At 35.4% G+C, this 15,607-nt stretch overlaps 1 protein-coding gene across 1 annotated transcript in view; it reads left to right on the top strand.

Moving 5' to 3' along the window:
- Positions 1–8,721, top strand: part of LOC137402202 (heat shock protein 75 kDa, mitochondrial-like) — a 44,318-nt gene extending 35,597 nt beyond the window's left edge. The window contains exons 14-16 of the mRNA XM_068088698.1: positions 312–397; positions 2,535–2,680; positions 8,278–8,721. Coding sequence (XP_067944799.1) covers positions 312–397; positions 2,535–2,680; positions 8,278–8,452 — 407 coding nt within the window. The 3' untranslated portion in view covers positions 8,453–8,721. The remainder of the gene's footprint in view (positions 1–311; positions 398–2,534; positions 2,681–8,277) is intronic.
- The last annotated feature ends 6,886 nt before the right edge of the window (positions 8,722–15,607 follow it).

The raw sequence follows: 15,607 nt of genomic DNA, 5'->3' as shown, positions 1-15,607 counted from the left end.
TTCTCAGTCGTGGCTTATGTAGAAATTAACAAGTCCACATGTCCACAACTTAGAGTCATAAGCAAGAACTTTTCCTCTATTGCATTGATACCAAGATTATAACTCTAGATATCAAGGACATCTTCCTTTGCTCCTAATAGCTCATCGGACATCAAATTCCTTTCAACTACTGACTATCATTGCTATTTTTCTGTTTATAACTACATCATTCATGTGCTGCAACAGCATACAGCTTCGTGGGGGTGATATGCATGTCTGTTCACTCCTTCCAGTCAGTCTAAACACCTACATTTATGTTCCTCTGCATGTAGACCCTGACAGCCTCAGCCCTGAGGAGGCAACCAAACTGACTGACTGGCTGCAAGCAACACTCGGGCTCAAGATCAAGGAGTGTAAGGTATGTTTACTTTTCCTTTCATCCTTTTACCTCTTTATTGACCTATGAGGTTGATTCGTTGTGATATTTGAAGCAATCTTTTTTAGAGCAATCTTTTTTTTTTGTTCTTCAGATAATACATTTTTGTTTTTCTAAACTCCTTCAACAAAATAAGAATACCTAATGTAACCACCTACAGCATTAACCCTTTAAAGAACCCATGTTTTGGCGAAGTGTTTCAGAATGATCCCAGTTATTGTTTCTAATTAGTTTCAATATGCTAATTTGAACTAAAATCAGCAATTATTTATTAGTTATAAAAAGAAAAGTCATGAAACTATAGTATAAATAACAGTAACTCAAACTAATCGAGAATAAAACAATAAAATATGCTCATATTAGTTGTAAAAGTAAAAAGCAGTCAATAATGAAACCAGAACAACAGTAATAATAGTATTGTAAGCGAATCGTCAACAAAAGTGAATAAAACAATAGAAATTAAGTGTTTCGTGCAAATTTTACACATGATAAACCTTAGTAGAAAACTAGTTCGCTGTTCCAAGGGTAAATAATAACTCTCTTGAGTTGCTAGTAAAGGGGAACTAGGTATGTCCAGTTCCCCTTTATAAGATATTTCAGGTTAGTTTCATCTTAGTAGCATGAATTACCAAGATACAAGTGAGTAGTTTAATTGTCGCCTAGCAACAATTATGAGATATCTCGTCTGTAGCCCAATATTTTGAGAGCGCCGCCGTCGAATTCTTTCGAGTCAGTCCATTAGGAGGTTAAAATGGATACATGCAGAACTAAGCAACCAGCTAAATGTTGATGCCTACATTATACCTAGATTACTTGTGCCTTGTATGTCTAATTATTTATATTAGTAGATAAATTAAACCATAACTGCCGCGAACATCTTTTCAATGTTTGTTCACAGGTAAATCGAACACGCTGATTCCGATTTTGTACTCAAAATAAAGATTGTTCCACTAACTTTCAAAGCCGTTTTTGTTTTTGAAGGCTTTTCTACAGCGACTCAATATCGGTGTCACAATCGACACTGCAAGCCCCGCCCATAAATATGTGACGTAACCTACATTTTTAGAGATGGAAGTTGGGGATGTTTAGTTCGATCTAGAATTATCGTGATGGGTGTCTTAAAACCCATTATTCTCTAAATTCAGCCTTCAAAATAATCTCAGTCTTTTCTGAAATGTGGATAAGCTGTTTAACATTGCTCGTAGCTTGTTACATGATGTTTAACAGGCTGAACGCCGAGAACATTGAGCTCAAAAAAACACGATATCAATGCTAGCTTGTGATAAAATCGGAATCCGCGTGTCTGATTTACCTATGAACAAACAATAAACGCTGTTCGTGGCTGTTATGGTTTAATAGTAAAAATAATTTCTGTTACTTTACCCTAGAGAGGCTAATAAAAGCGTAAGCTTGGCAATATGTAGATTCAGGGGTAGAGTAAGTCATACAGATATATGTTGTGTAACTTACTCTATTTTAAACTGGAGGTAGTTTAACTTTGTGCAGACAGTTGGTAGATATATAGTTTTGTAAAAAGGTTTGTAGAAGTACGTATCTTATTTTGTACATTACCATTATATGTTGTATCTAACTTGATGCATTGGATATATTAAAATTATATTTAGAGATGTCCGATCTTGGTATTGATTAAATACCTTGGTCAGTATAGGCTCATCTTTTCATCATTAAATGTGAAGTCTCCTACTAGTTCAACGTTGGTCATAGTAGTAACTTCTCTCAGAATAGCAGATCTAATAACTTTTATTTTTACTTTGAGTACTCTAGCTGAAAATCTGTGAATATTTTTTTAGTTTCAGTATAGATTTCAATGTGTTGTATTTCCCATTTATAGAATTAAATTTATTACAACCAGTTGCTGCCTTTAATGTCCTATTTAGTAACATTATGAAATAAATTTGGATATTATTTCTGAATATTAATAAATAATAAAAGTTTTAGGCTGCTTACATGTTTGAATTCATAGAAATGATCAACTTTTGGTATCTGGACATCTCTATTAGAATATGCACATCTTTAGCTTAGTCTGAGCTTATTTTTAGAAATATTCGCAATTTATTTGCTTCTCTTCTCAGTATCTCTAGTTAGTTTTGTATTGTAGGTAACCAACAAACTGGCTAGCCATCCGTGTGTCATCACAGTGGCAGAGATGGGAGCCGTGCGTCACTTCCTACGTACAAATATAGCTGATCAAAAGATGGAGGACAAGTATCGATTGCTGAATGCCACCCTTGAAATCAACCCTACGTGAGTAGCTCTGAAATGTCTAGGTCATACGGTGGAGACTGACAAGTGCTGCCAGTAGCTCTGAAATGTCTAGGTCATATGGTGGAGACTGACAAGTGCTGCCAGTAGCTCTGAAATATCTAGGTGATATGGTGGAGACTGGCCAGTGCTGCCAGTAGCTCTGAAATGTCTAGGTCATATGGTGGAGACTGACAAGTGCTGCCAGTAGCTCTGAAATATCTAGGTCATTTAATAGAGACATGTAGGTGCTGCCAGTTTATTTGTTTTAATACAACTGCTTAGCAGTGCAAGCAAACTTGCGGGTTTACAAGAAAGATAGCCTGAAATCCATGAATATTACTTTACTCGTTTCTTGAATCATTGCTAAACTCAGGCTTTCTGTCCTACTCATTTGAAAAAATATTTGACAAACCTGCTGACGATTTGGCTATCATGTCAAATCTGTAAAGGAGGTCACGTCAAGGTCGAGTAAGACCAATGTTCTCAACGAAGAGCTACCCTGCTTGATTTTTATTGTAGATAATGAAGTATTTGCCCAAATTTGTGGGTCTAACAATCAGTATTAATATTGCCAGTTTTGATGACCTGTGTGACATCTACTTTAACTATCTGATCAGATACCTCATAATAGTTACATCTGGTCTATTCACAGATAGACTCTTGAAAATCATGTGGTATCTCCCTCTTCATTGTCGAAGACAAGCGTTTTACACAGAACTGGCAGCTGTGCCTAGCAAAGTTGATCTAAACTAGTACACTGGTAGTCTCGTGTGCTTTGAGAGATCATCATGTGTAATAATTATCTATACAATTATTCCACTATGTAACAAGATGGTTGTTATTATTAATACTAATACACTGGTAGTCTAGTGTGCTGTGAGAGATCATCGGGTGTAATAACTATACATACAATTATTCCTCTTTGTAACAAGATGGTTGTTATTATTAATACTAATACACTGGTAGTCTAGTGTGCTGTGAGAGATCATCGGGTGTAATAACTATACATACAATTATTCCTCTTTGTAACTAGATGGTTGTTATTATTAATACTAATACACTGGTAGTCTCGTGTACTGTGAGAGATCATCATGTGTAATAACTATCTATACAATTATTCCACTATGTAACAAGATGGTTGTTATTATTAAAACTAGTACCTGGTAGTCTAGTGTGCTGTGAGAGATCATCATGTGTAATAACTATACATACAATTATTCCTCTTTGTAACAAGATGGTTGTTATTATTAATACTAGTACCCTGGTAGTCTAGTGTGCTGTGAGAGATCATCATGTGTAATAACTATCTATACAATTGTTCCACTATGTAACAAGATGGTTGTTATTATTAATACTAGTACCCTGGTAGTCTAGTGTGCTGTGAGAGATCATCATGTGTAATAACTATGTATACAATTATTCCACTATGTAACAAGATGGTTGTTATTATTAATACTAATACACTGGTAGTCTAGTGTGCTGTGAGAGATCATCATGTGTAATAACTATGTATACAATTATTCCACTATGTAACAAGATGGTTGTTATTATTAATACTAGTACCCTGGTAGTCTAGTGTGCCGTGAGAGATCATCATGTGTAATAACTATCTATACAATTATTCCACTATGTAACAAGATGGTTGTTATTATTAATACTAATACCCTGGTAGTCTAGTGTGCCGTGAGAGATCATCATGTGTAATAACTATCTATACAATTATTCCACTATGTAACAAGATGGCTGTTATTATTAATACTAGTACCCTGGTAGTCTAGTGTGCTGTGAGAGGTCATCATGTGTAATAACTATATATACAATTATTCCACTATGTAACAAGATGGCTGTTATTATTAATACTAGTACCCTGGCAGTCTAGTGTGCTGTAAGAGATCATCATGTGTAATAACTATCTATACAATTATTCCACAATGTAACAAGATGGCTGTTATTATTAATACTAGTACCCTGGTAGTTTAGTGGACTGTGAGAGATCATCATGTGTAATAACTATGTATACAATTATTCCACTATGTAACAAGATGGATGTTATTATTAATACTAGTACCCTGGTAGTCTAGTGTACTGTGAGAGATCATCATGTGTAATAACTATGTATACAATTATTCCACTATGTAACAAGATGGTTGTTATTATTAATACTAGTACCTGGTAGTCTAGTGTGCTGTGAGAGATCATCATGTGTAATAACTATACATACAATTATTCCTCTTTGTAACAAGATGGTTGTTATTATTAATACTAATACACTGGTAGTCTAGTGTGCTGTGAGAGATCATCGGGTGTAATAACTATACATACAATTATTCCTCTTTGTAACAAGATGGTTGTTATTATTAATACTAATACACTGGTAGTCTCGTGTACTGTGAGAGATCATCATGTGTACTAACTATCTATACAATTATTCCACTATGTAACAAGATGGTTGTTATTATTAAAACTAGTACCTGGTAGTCTAGTGTGCTGTGAGAGATCATCATGTGTAATAACTATCTATACAATTATTCCACTATGTAACAAGATGGTTGTTATTATTAAAACTAGTACCTGGTAGTCTAGTGTGCTGTGAGAGATCATCATGTGTAATAACTATGTATACAATTATTCCACTATGTAACAAGATGGTTGTTATTATTAATACTAGTACCTGGTAGTCTAGTGTACTGTGAGATATCATCGGGTGTAATGACTATGTGCACAATTATTCCTAAGTGCAGCAAGGTGGTGGAGTGGCGCAGAGGGTAGCGTGTTTGACTGCTAAGACAAATATCCGAGTACGAACTTCAGACGATACAATATTTTCTCCTAACATCTCACCGTGGCTTGGGGCAGACTGCCACCACACTCACTATAGTAAATATTGTATATGTACATCTTTGCGTGTCGACCAAGTTTTGATATTCACCAGTTCCTATCTGTTGCGTGTTCACTTGTCACAAGTTGTCATTCGTGTTGCTTGGCTACTGATCAGTATTGTGGGCATTCGCTTAGCTGTGAGGATGAAAACCAGTCCTGCTATAGTTACTCAAAATACTACTTACAGTGCGCCCTCACATTACGATAACCCTGCTATACGATTTTTCAACCTGACGATTTTTCGCCCTCCAAATGCAATATTTTTCGCCATACATAATCCACAAAAATATCTCTTTAAATTTAAACTCAGAAGTCGGTGTGCTAGTTACGTCGGTATAACAAATACGCTGATGTGCTATTCGCCAAAATCCCTCTAACGACGAATGAAAGAGATATGATGCTCGATCTGGCTCAGTTCAGTGTTATTCGTTATTGTGAAAACGAAACCTGAAACAGATAAGTGATAAAATTTTAGCGATGAAAAGATGGAAGCTCGGTAAATAATTAAGAATACATACTAAAATTTAGCTTGAAGTATGTGTTTAGTAAGCTAAACCGATTTAAGTTAAATTCACCGTTTATGTTAGCCTATATGTCTGTCTCGAAAGTTAAATTAAATGTTGATGTTAAACGTCTGTCTCGAAAGTAAAAACTCCCTACGGCGCGTACTGCATGTAGTACATTGTAATGTTACATTTTATTGCAGATCACAACCACTAAATACACTATAGTTACTGTAGGTAACTATAGTTACTAATCTTAACAGTTATTTTTTTAACTAATTTTCAACATGTACTATAAATTAACAGTATATAAAATTTTGATGTTTTTACGAGGCCAATGTTTCTATTGGATGTTTACTATAGGTTTCTATTCCCTTCTATACAGAATTTTCGCTTTACGATGGCAACACTTGATCAAATTAAAATCGTGCGGCGAGGGTTCACTGTATTGGATATTATTGGCTTTGTCTCATCGTGTTGCCAGCCATTGCGCATGCCATGGAGGAAAAATCTGAAGCACGCTGGAAAAACATCTAGTTAATTTTGTAGCCAATTTGCAAATGTTCACACTGTCTTTACCACTAGATTTCAAGGCTAGTGTCTTCATGTGTGTTAAAAAGTACAGGGTATACATGTATGTTTATGGCTACATTTGGATTGGCTAGCTTGTCACCAGTGTGTAAAGGTTCTTCTGAATTCCTTTAATATATCCTAGAAGAGTGTTTCTAAACCTTGTCGGTCTTACTGAACCCACCAGCTTCATATACGCTTTCATCGAACCTTTCTTATTAAAAAAATACTATATGATTTTTACATTCAAGACGTAATATTATGTTTTATTGGTACACAAAATGAACCGTACATCACTGTGTTTAAAGAACAAACCCAATACAATGCATGAACTCGCAACAAATTACATATCTTCTCATGATGACATCATCATGCAAATCAGTGTGACTTTTTGTTGCCTTTGAGGGACCTCCATAGAACCCCTGGACTGACTCACCAAACCCCATAGGGTCAATTGAACCTAGGTAGAGAACCACTGTCCTAGAGGGTTATGCAGGATGACACATTGCATAAGTATTTATTATTGAGTAGGGGTACGGTCCTATCTGCATGCATCGAGGTTACACTTGCTATATTTAACCACAAATTAACTTATATGGTAAACAGTGGCCATATGGTAGATGCCAAAATAGGCAAGCTACAAGTTGCTCATTCCATGTAACAAAGAGAATTAGTTTGTGTCCCTGCTCGCTTGGTTAGAAGGCTTTTTTATTCACGCTCTAGTAACTATTTTTGTTTGCCCATATCATTAAAAGATTGGGTTTAAAGTTACTAATAACCCAGGAATAATAATGATTTCATGTCATTGTTATGGAAAATAAGATAAATTTTCCTGTACAAATTACCTATGATTTATGATGGTATCGATGCTACTCACGCTAGTCGACTGTATTCATATTCAAGTGACATTCCATGACATGTGAAATTTTTTTGTAAATCTATTTTACCCACCTCTGAGTGTGCATGTAATTAAGTAAACATTCATCTCTGTTTGTTTTAGAATTTAAATTATATGTTTATACTTATACAAAGGTATTCTACATGTAATTCCTATTTATACATCCTATCCATGTGCTAGTAATCCCATAAAAAGTTGAGAAATACCAACAGAGCTTGAAGTAAAAGCTACGCTACACTGAGATGGCTTAGAATAGGCAGTACAACAGACCTCTTTGGATTTTCCGGAAAAATGTACATTATAGGGGGTTATATATATATATATATATATAAATATATATTCATGTATTTATATATATATATAAATATATTGTATATATAGGCTATATATAAATACTGTTGACGATAGTCTACATTATTTATACATATATATATTATATGAGTATGTATAATATAAGTATATATATATCTTTAAGAAGTATCTTTAACAGAAGCAAAGGATAATTCCATTCTAACACACTGTTGTATCCAATGTTTCTACACTGCCCCTGCTAGATAAGATTCCATTGCACCTTCTTTAGAATTGTCTTATCGATGAATATAGAATATATTTAGTCATCTACACGACTTTCGATTTCATGGTTAGTAATTTGGTTTTCTTTCAGCTGCTCATTGCACAATTCAACGAGTCTCATGCCGTTATTTGTGGAACTCAATGTATACATTTTTCTACGCTTGTCATTACAGACACCCTATCATGAAGAAATTGTCTGCCTTAAGAACAGAAAACTCCGAATTAGCATCTTTGTTAGCCGAACAGCTATTTGACAATGCTATGGTGTCTGCGGGGCTTCTTGATGACCCCCGTTCTATGGTGAATAGACTGAATTCTCTGCTGGCTAAGGTACTCGAGAAACATTGAACTTGAAGTGTTTAAAGAGATCTTAAAGAGATTGCATACATTTTTTCAGGAAGTTGTCTTTCTCTGATAGAAAACTTCTTAATTGAAGCTGTGGAAGTATTTTATTAGTTTGTTTGCTTTGTACAGTAGATTTTGTTTTGCTGATAAGTTCTTGTGGACTTTTTATACATAACTCGCAATTCTAATCCGCTATCTGTATTGAATTCATCATAAGCTTTTGTCGTAATATTATCAATGAAATGAAATATACAACGAGATTATGATTGATACACTTGGCTAGGTTGTTTCATGTTGTTTCACGAAAAATTGCTTTGGTGACAAATAAGTGGAAGTCAGTCTTTTGTGGAAATCACTAGAAAATATTTCCTAGATGTCTTTAGTGACATATGATTGAAAGCTTACTTCACATCGGTCACCATTGACACACAAAGGTGTCTGATACAGACGAAAATGTTTGCTCGAGCATTTCTATATCTATTACACCTCTTTGCTTTGAAACTGGAGTACACTGATTTATGATGCAAAAGTTTCAGGCAGGGCGACTTGCTGAAGAAATAATTTAGCTCGTGCAGTTGTCAAACAGCTTGTTCCTTTCTGAGTCATTACTCTGTTTATTGGTCGACAATATAGCGTTTCGAGAGATTTCGACACGCGCATGCACAGAGCTAGTTGTTTTTACTTGTATAAGTATTGGAGTTGTTTACACACTATTATATTTGTCTGGATATTATGCTGTGAAATATTTTTCCAATCTACTGTAATTATTTTTTGTGATGCTAGCTTGCAAGACGCTAACTTTCTTGCTAACTGCAATCCTTCATTTTTTCGTGACGTCATTTTATCGTTGTCGGCCATCTTTATCGACAACTTTATCATTAAAAGCACGAAGCTTTTGCAATGAACTTTTGAAAACGATGCTTTTGTTTACAATTTTTTTATTGTAGTGTCAAAACAACACCAAAAAGTACTATTAAATAAAAGAAAACGATTGTTTTCTACAAATTTGGCGGCTTTTTCGTGAACGAGCACATGTGCAAAAGGCTTGATGACGTAAAAAAAAACGATGGATTATCACTCATAAAAAGAACTGCAGAGCACAAGAATTGAACTCACTTTTTTAGATCTACTTGCTTATAATACTAGCAGAAAGCCCAGTGATGCCCAGAACTCTTTTTTTTAAATCAGATAGCTCGAGGGTATGTCCAACAGGTCGATTGTTAGAAACCAGACGACTCTTTAAGCCACAAATTTTTGGCGATCGGGCAGAACGCACGGAGCATGTCTGCGAAATTTTTATGAAATAATCAAAACTTAAGGAAATGTATAGCGTTTACGAGTCTAAAAGACGCAATAACAAAGTGAGAGTTAATTATAAAAGTTTATATAATATATAGTTGCCCTCTGTGTGTAAATCACATGACTTCTTCAGATTTGCTCACCAATTGTAGATGCAGGAATATAACGAAGTTTTGACAATGTAATCTAGTCTAACCAATAAGTTCATATTGTAACTCCAAAATTCGTGATGTCACTGAAAATCACTTGTTACTCAACTAAACCAAAATTGACTATTCTTCAGTGCAGAAATTTGAAATTAGGGAGCCCAGGCTAGGGAATGTGGGGTTTCATTGTGAAATGCACTCAGCGTCCAGAGTTAGAGTTGCACGCACTCACCGCTGCTGGGCAGTCATTGATTGTCGGTTATCTAATAGTGATAATGGAGGAATAATCCTCTCAAGTACTTTTAGTTCATCAACCTCTTCAACCTTTCAACCTCACCTCAATGGGCGCACTTGTATTTCTTTCTTTTCATCATATAAGCCACCTTCTTCCTGTCTTTATCCCTTCTTCTTCTTCGAAGAGTTAAAACTTGTTACGTTTAAAAATGAGCTTACACAAAATACAGTGAAACTCAGGATAAATCGCCCTCGGATATATCGAACACATGGTTAACTCGAATGGATTTGCTTGGTCCGTTCCCACGCAATGATAAATGGCTTTAGATAACTCGACCGAAACTCCGTTAACTCAAACAGTTTTTTTCCAAACGGCTACCGAGACGGTTGTTACTATCGCTTTAGAATATCACTTTATTCCAAGCCATAGAGATAAACATCGACTTTTAGTAGTTCTTAGGCCTCGTTATTACCAACATCGGCAAATATTTTCATTAACGACTTTTCTAAAGGTTTGCAAAAATCAAATTTTACCAAACATCCGCTTAGCGATAAGCCCTCCGAAAGCAAAAAAAGCGAGGTAAAATTTGGATAACTTTAAAGTAATATCGGCAAAATTGATAATGGGTTTTTAATAGTAAAGCAGTTTTGTAATAACCGACTTACTGCAAAATTGATCTTGGTTAAAACGCTCGGTAGAAAAATACGTATGTTTTTTTCCCGAGCGTTTTAACCGCGATCAAGTTTTGCCAATTTTAATCTGAAAACGTCCTGGCAGTCACATCACCTAAAGCAACAAACAAATCTCAAGTGATAGAAAAATATCTATACTTTCTGATTAAAAATATTTAAAACTTCACACGAGAGACCCTTTAACTTGCAACAAGCAACCTATGCTTTTGATTGATATATAGTTTGTATATGTACATGTATCTACTGATAAATACGTGCACTTATGACTGTCCTGATAACTTGAACGTTCTAATAACTCGAACACTTTTGCTAGGTCCCTTGAAGTTTGAGTTATCCGTGTTTCACTGTATTAGTAGATTTTATGAGAATTATCAGCATTCTATAATTTGCGATTGTATTTGATGTTTGAGGTTGTTTCAAGATTAAAATTGAGAAAACTTGATCGTAGTTAAAACGCTCAGATCTTGTTAAATAAGGTATTATGATCTCTATAGTTGCATGCTGCAACTTGAATGCACTAGTCGATATCAACTACAACAATGATAACAACTGGTGACATGGTTTTGCACGTAGTTTTCTCCTGAGCGTTTCAACTGCTCAGAAGAAAAATCAAATTTCGTCGATTTTAATCTTGAAACATCCAGCCAGTCAGATCGCCTTAAACAAACAAAAATTGTAAATGATAAAATAGGACTTGTACTTTCTGATAGAATCTACTGAAATTAAGTGTAAATTCATTTTTGAAATTATACATTATATATGGTTATACACAAAATGAATAGAAAAGATTACTAAAGTGGCTTTATGCAGTTTTTCCATGAGTTTTGTAATGATTTACTGTGGACTGTTGGTTGGTAGTTTTCAAACATTTCTACAGACTGTTACTGTTTGACTAAAACAGCGGTCTAGTGGGACTAGTCGATCAGTGGCTCATGATTTTTCAATTAAATCTTTTAGGACAGTGAATTCACTTAAGTGACAGATTTACAAAGGTTTATTGATGAGCACATTGGGTAAAAAGTTACTATCAAAAATTTTTTAAATTATTTAAAAATAGATCAAAATTTAATGTTTTGAAAATAGACCCTGCAGATAAAATTTCGTTAGCCATCTTGCAACAAAAATTGAAATGAAGTGTTTCTTTTTATTTCCATTCATAAAAAATCTAACCAAATTTTATACATTTGGAAAACAAAACTCACTAGCAGTAACACTAAAGTCATGTTCACATTCAGTGAGTTAACATGAGGTGTATGTTGATTTAATCTACCCAACATGAAGAACGAGGAGTTGTTGGCTATCTCATCTATGGAATTCATCTTTACACTCATTCATGTTTTTTAAAAATATCTCACCCTGAGGCGTCAAAGTTGCGTATCTGATGGACTGGCTTCCTGCGGGCCTTTGTTGCTGCTTTGTTGAGTTTCATTGATTTTATAAGTAGATGATCCACAAGTGTATTGTAATAAATTACTATTAAGGCTGTGGAATGAGCCGAATTAGGAGACATTGCAAGATGTTTGTACTGATGTCAGAGGCAGACAGCACACAGTACTAGTGTCAGAGACCTGCAGCACTAGTGTCAGAGACCGACAGCCCAGTATGAGTGTCAGAGGAAGAAAGCGCCAGCAAAATACTTTTCCTTCGACTGTTGCACCTGCCTGCTTCTATTTTTATGGCTTATAACATTGCTTGCATGTTTATAGGGCAGTTTTATTAAATTAACTTTTCAAACAAGTGTTAATTTTGGGCTGCCTAGCATTATTATCGACCAACTCGGTTTTTACCACAAAGCGAATTGGTTGCTTTCTGGTTCAGATTTTGTTGTAGAACTTTACTGTTGTTACACGTCTTGCTCAGGTGTGAGTGGCTGAAAATGTCATGTAGGAAGGAAGTGAGGGTTTTTAAGGTTTGTCTCCATGTGGCTCACTTAATGAGCTGCTCTATATAGGGAACCAAGCTGTATGTTCTGCTGCTTTGATTCAGAAAAGGTTTTTTTTAAAGCTGGTGTTTTCTTTCAAAATCACTATCTAAAGGCCAAATTGCCGATAGCTCAAGAACATAACCCATATCACCACTACAAATTGCTGTCATAGACGGGTGAATCCCGTACCATATTTAACAGGATGACTCTCTAAGCAATCTTCCTATTTAGTGTGAATTCCTCTTCAGGCAAAACCTTTCACAGGCAACTCGCTTTCATGGCTGGTTGAACATTTCACAGGCTCTTATATGCCCCGGTTACTGAAATTGTTGGGAGCTCAGGCTAAATAAATAGTCTCGTAACAACTGCTTCTTCCCCACACTTGCATTGTGGTTGCCAAAAGTGCAAAGCTAACGGATATATTTGAGAGGAATATCATGCTAACATGTTTCTGGTTAACTAACAAGTTGCAAAAGGAGGTCACTTGGCTGCATTTAAAAAAAATAGCATTGTTTCTGGGGTTTGTAGGGGCCCAGTGCTTCTGCTCGACCAATTTCTCTAATCATCGGCCCATAGATTTGTTCCTATTCGACTCATATCGTGTTACTTCTGCACTTGTGTTAGCAGCCGCCTTTCTTATAGTAAACCGATTGAACAATTACATGCAGGTGATGGCTTATCTAATGATTTAAATCAAACAAGTTCACTAGCCCGCAGTGACAGCCGTAAGCAGGTAGCTCTAGTAATTGTGCAGATGACATCGCTATTGGACACGCTGGGACAGGTAGCAGAGAGATTTATTGCAGGGTTTAGAGACACTAGCCAACATAATGGGGTCCTGTTCATCTGAAAAAAGTTCAACTTCCTCAGTAAGCGAGAGAGCTTGGAGCAATGGTAAGTATTTATATATGTACTTATATATTTGAGTACGTGTATAGGTATAAGTGGTTAATTATTTTAAGTTTATGTTCAAAATTAATTCTGCTACTAAACATAAATAAGATAAAATTAAGAAAAAAAAGAGTAAAATTCAAAGCTGCAGACGAACTCCACACTAATAGTAATAAAAGGAGTAATGGTTTAGACTAAAACCTATCTGGAAAAAGGTCTTTTCACTACAAATCTGTTTCATGGTGTCACTCATCAGGTTTCTTCGTTTGAAAAATGTACATGTTATATATATAAATAAAAGCGTAAAATCCGAGCATAGTGCTCTCAATGATAAAATCAGAACAAGTTAAAATCGGCAAAACAAACTATAACTTTCCTTAACTATAACTATAACCTGGCAATCAGATCACCTCAAACATCAAACACAACCCCAAATGATAGCAAAATATCAATTCTTTCAGATAAAGTCAACAACATATTTTTGTAAGTTTATCTTTAAGCATTTCGAAGGCATTAAGATTCGCTTGAAAGTTGCCTCTACTTGTGCTATTGAGTAAAGACCAGCATTGTGACTGGACATCGATCAATGAAAAACAAAAAGGATATTTCCACCTTGTCGACATGGCGTTAGTTATGGCCTTGACTTCTAACAGGAAATTTGTGCTAACATAATTTATATTCTATACAAAATTGCAACCTTGATGAATTCTGCGCAATGATTTGGCAAATTGCCTAAGATTTAATGTTAGGTTAGACACTGATCATGCATATAGCTTATGGATTTGCTTGTTTTGTCTAAATTCCTTGCAAAAGATACCAACATGTTGCATGTGTACCTGATTAGCCTGTCTGACAGGCAAAATAATCTAATTTATCACTAACTTCCCTGTAGTTCTCCTGCGAATTCAAACTAAACAGCATCCAGGTATGGCTGCGGTGTTTATGTTTATCCTATTTCATAGAATCATATTCATAAGCATTGCTAATCCTGACCATAATTCTGACACTCTTAAGGTAAGGCCACACGAGACAAAAATCTCACGAAATCGGCAAAATTTTGACGAAATGATTCGTACGAATTGACATTTGGACAAATTCGTCCATCGTTGGTTGCGCACGATGAACGAATCCTGAATTGGACGAAACGTCAGAAATTTTTACGAATCGTTGTTTGATTGGTCGGTTGAAAAGATTAGTTGAATGTTGAAGGTCGTTTTCTTTGGCGCGTGTTTGTACTGAAGCAAATGATTGAAACGGAATCGGCTTTAATTTATCACCGCGTTCTGATTGGCTTGTTAAAAGTTAGTTTCGTACGAATCCGTGGTGGGGAAACTCCGTGTGGCAGGTCAGAAATTTCGTACGAATGGAATTTCCCAGATTAGTTGAAATTACACGATACGTGTGGCCTTACCTTTAAACAAAGTTGGTGTCTTCAATCGGCAGTTGCAGTTGATCGTGTATATATATACGTACATCAGAAGGGACATCTGTTTGTAACCGTCTTGGCACCTGCAAACATCACTAAGTTAGAGATGAACTGGGGCAAATTTTTGTGGATTTTATCAGAAAGTATCGGTGTTTTTCTATCATTTTTGATTGTTGTTGATGTTTGAGGTGGTCTGACTATCAGGATCAGATTGAAATCTACAATTTTCATTGCAGTTGAAACGTTTAGATCGAGAGCGAAAGTTCGAGTGTGACATCAATAGCTGCAAGAAGCCTGACGGAATAGAGGCGCGTAACGCTGAAACATAAATGCAACAGCTGATATGAACTATAGCAATGATATGAACTATAGCAATGATATGAACTATAGCAATGATATGAACTAGAGACGTCCTTTCACTCGTATTTTCCTCTGAGTGATTTATCCGCCATAAAGTTCTGTCAATTTTAATTTTGAAACATTTTGGCTGTCAAATCAACTCAAACATCTAAAACGATTGCAATGATAGAAAAATACGAATATTT

Source organism: Watersipora subatra, chromosome 8 (genome assembly GCF_963576615.1).
Source record: "Watersipora subatra chromosome 8, tzWatSuba1.1, whole genome shotgun sequence".
NCBI classification, from domain to species: domain Eukaryota; kingdom Metazoa; phylum Bryozoa; class Gymnolaemata; order Cheilostomatida; family Watersiporidae; genus Watersipora; species Watersipora subatra.
This window is presented reverse-complemented; position numbering and strand designations above follow the sequence as displayed.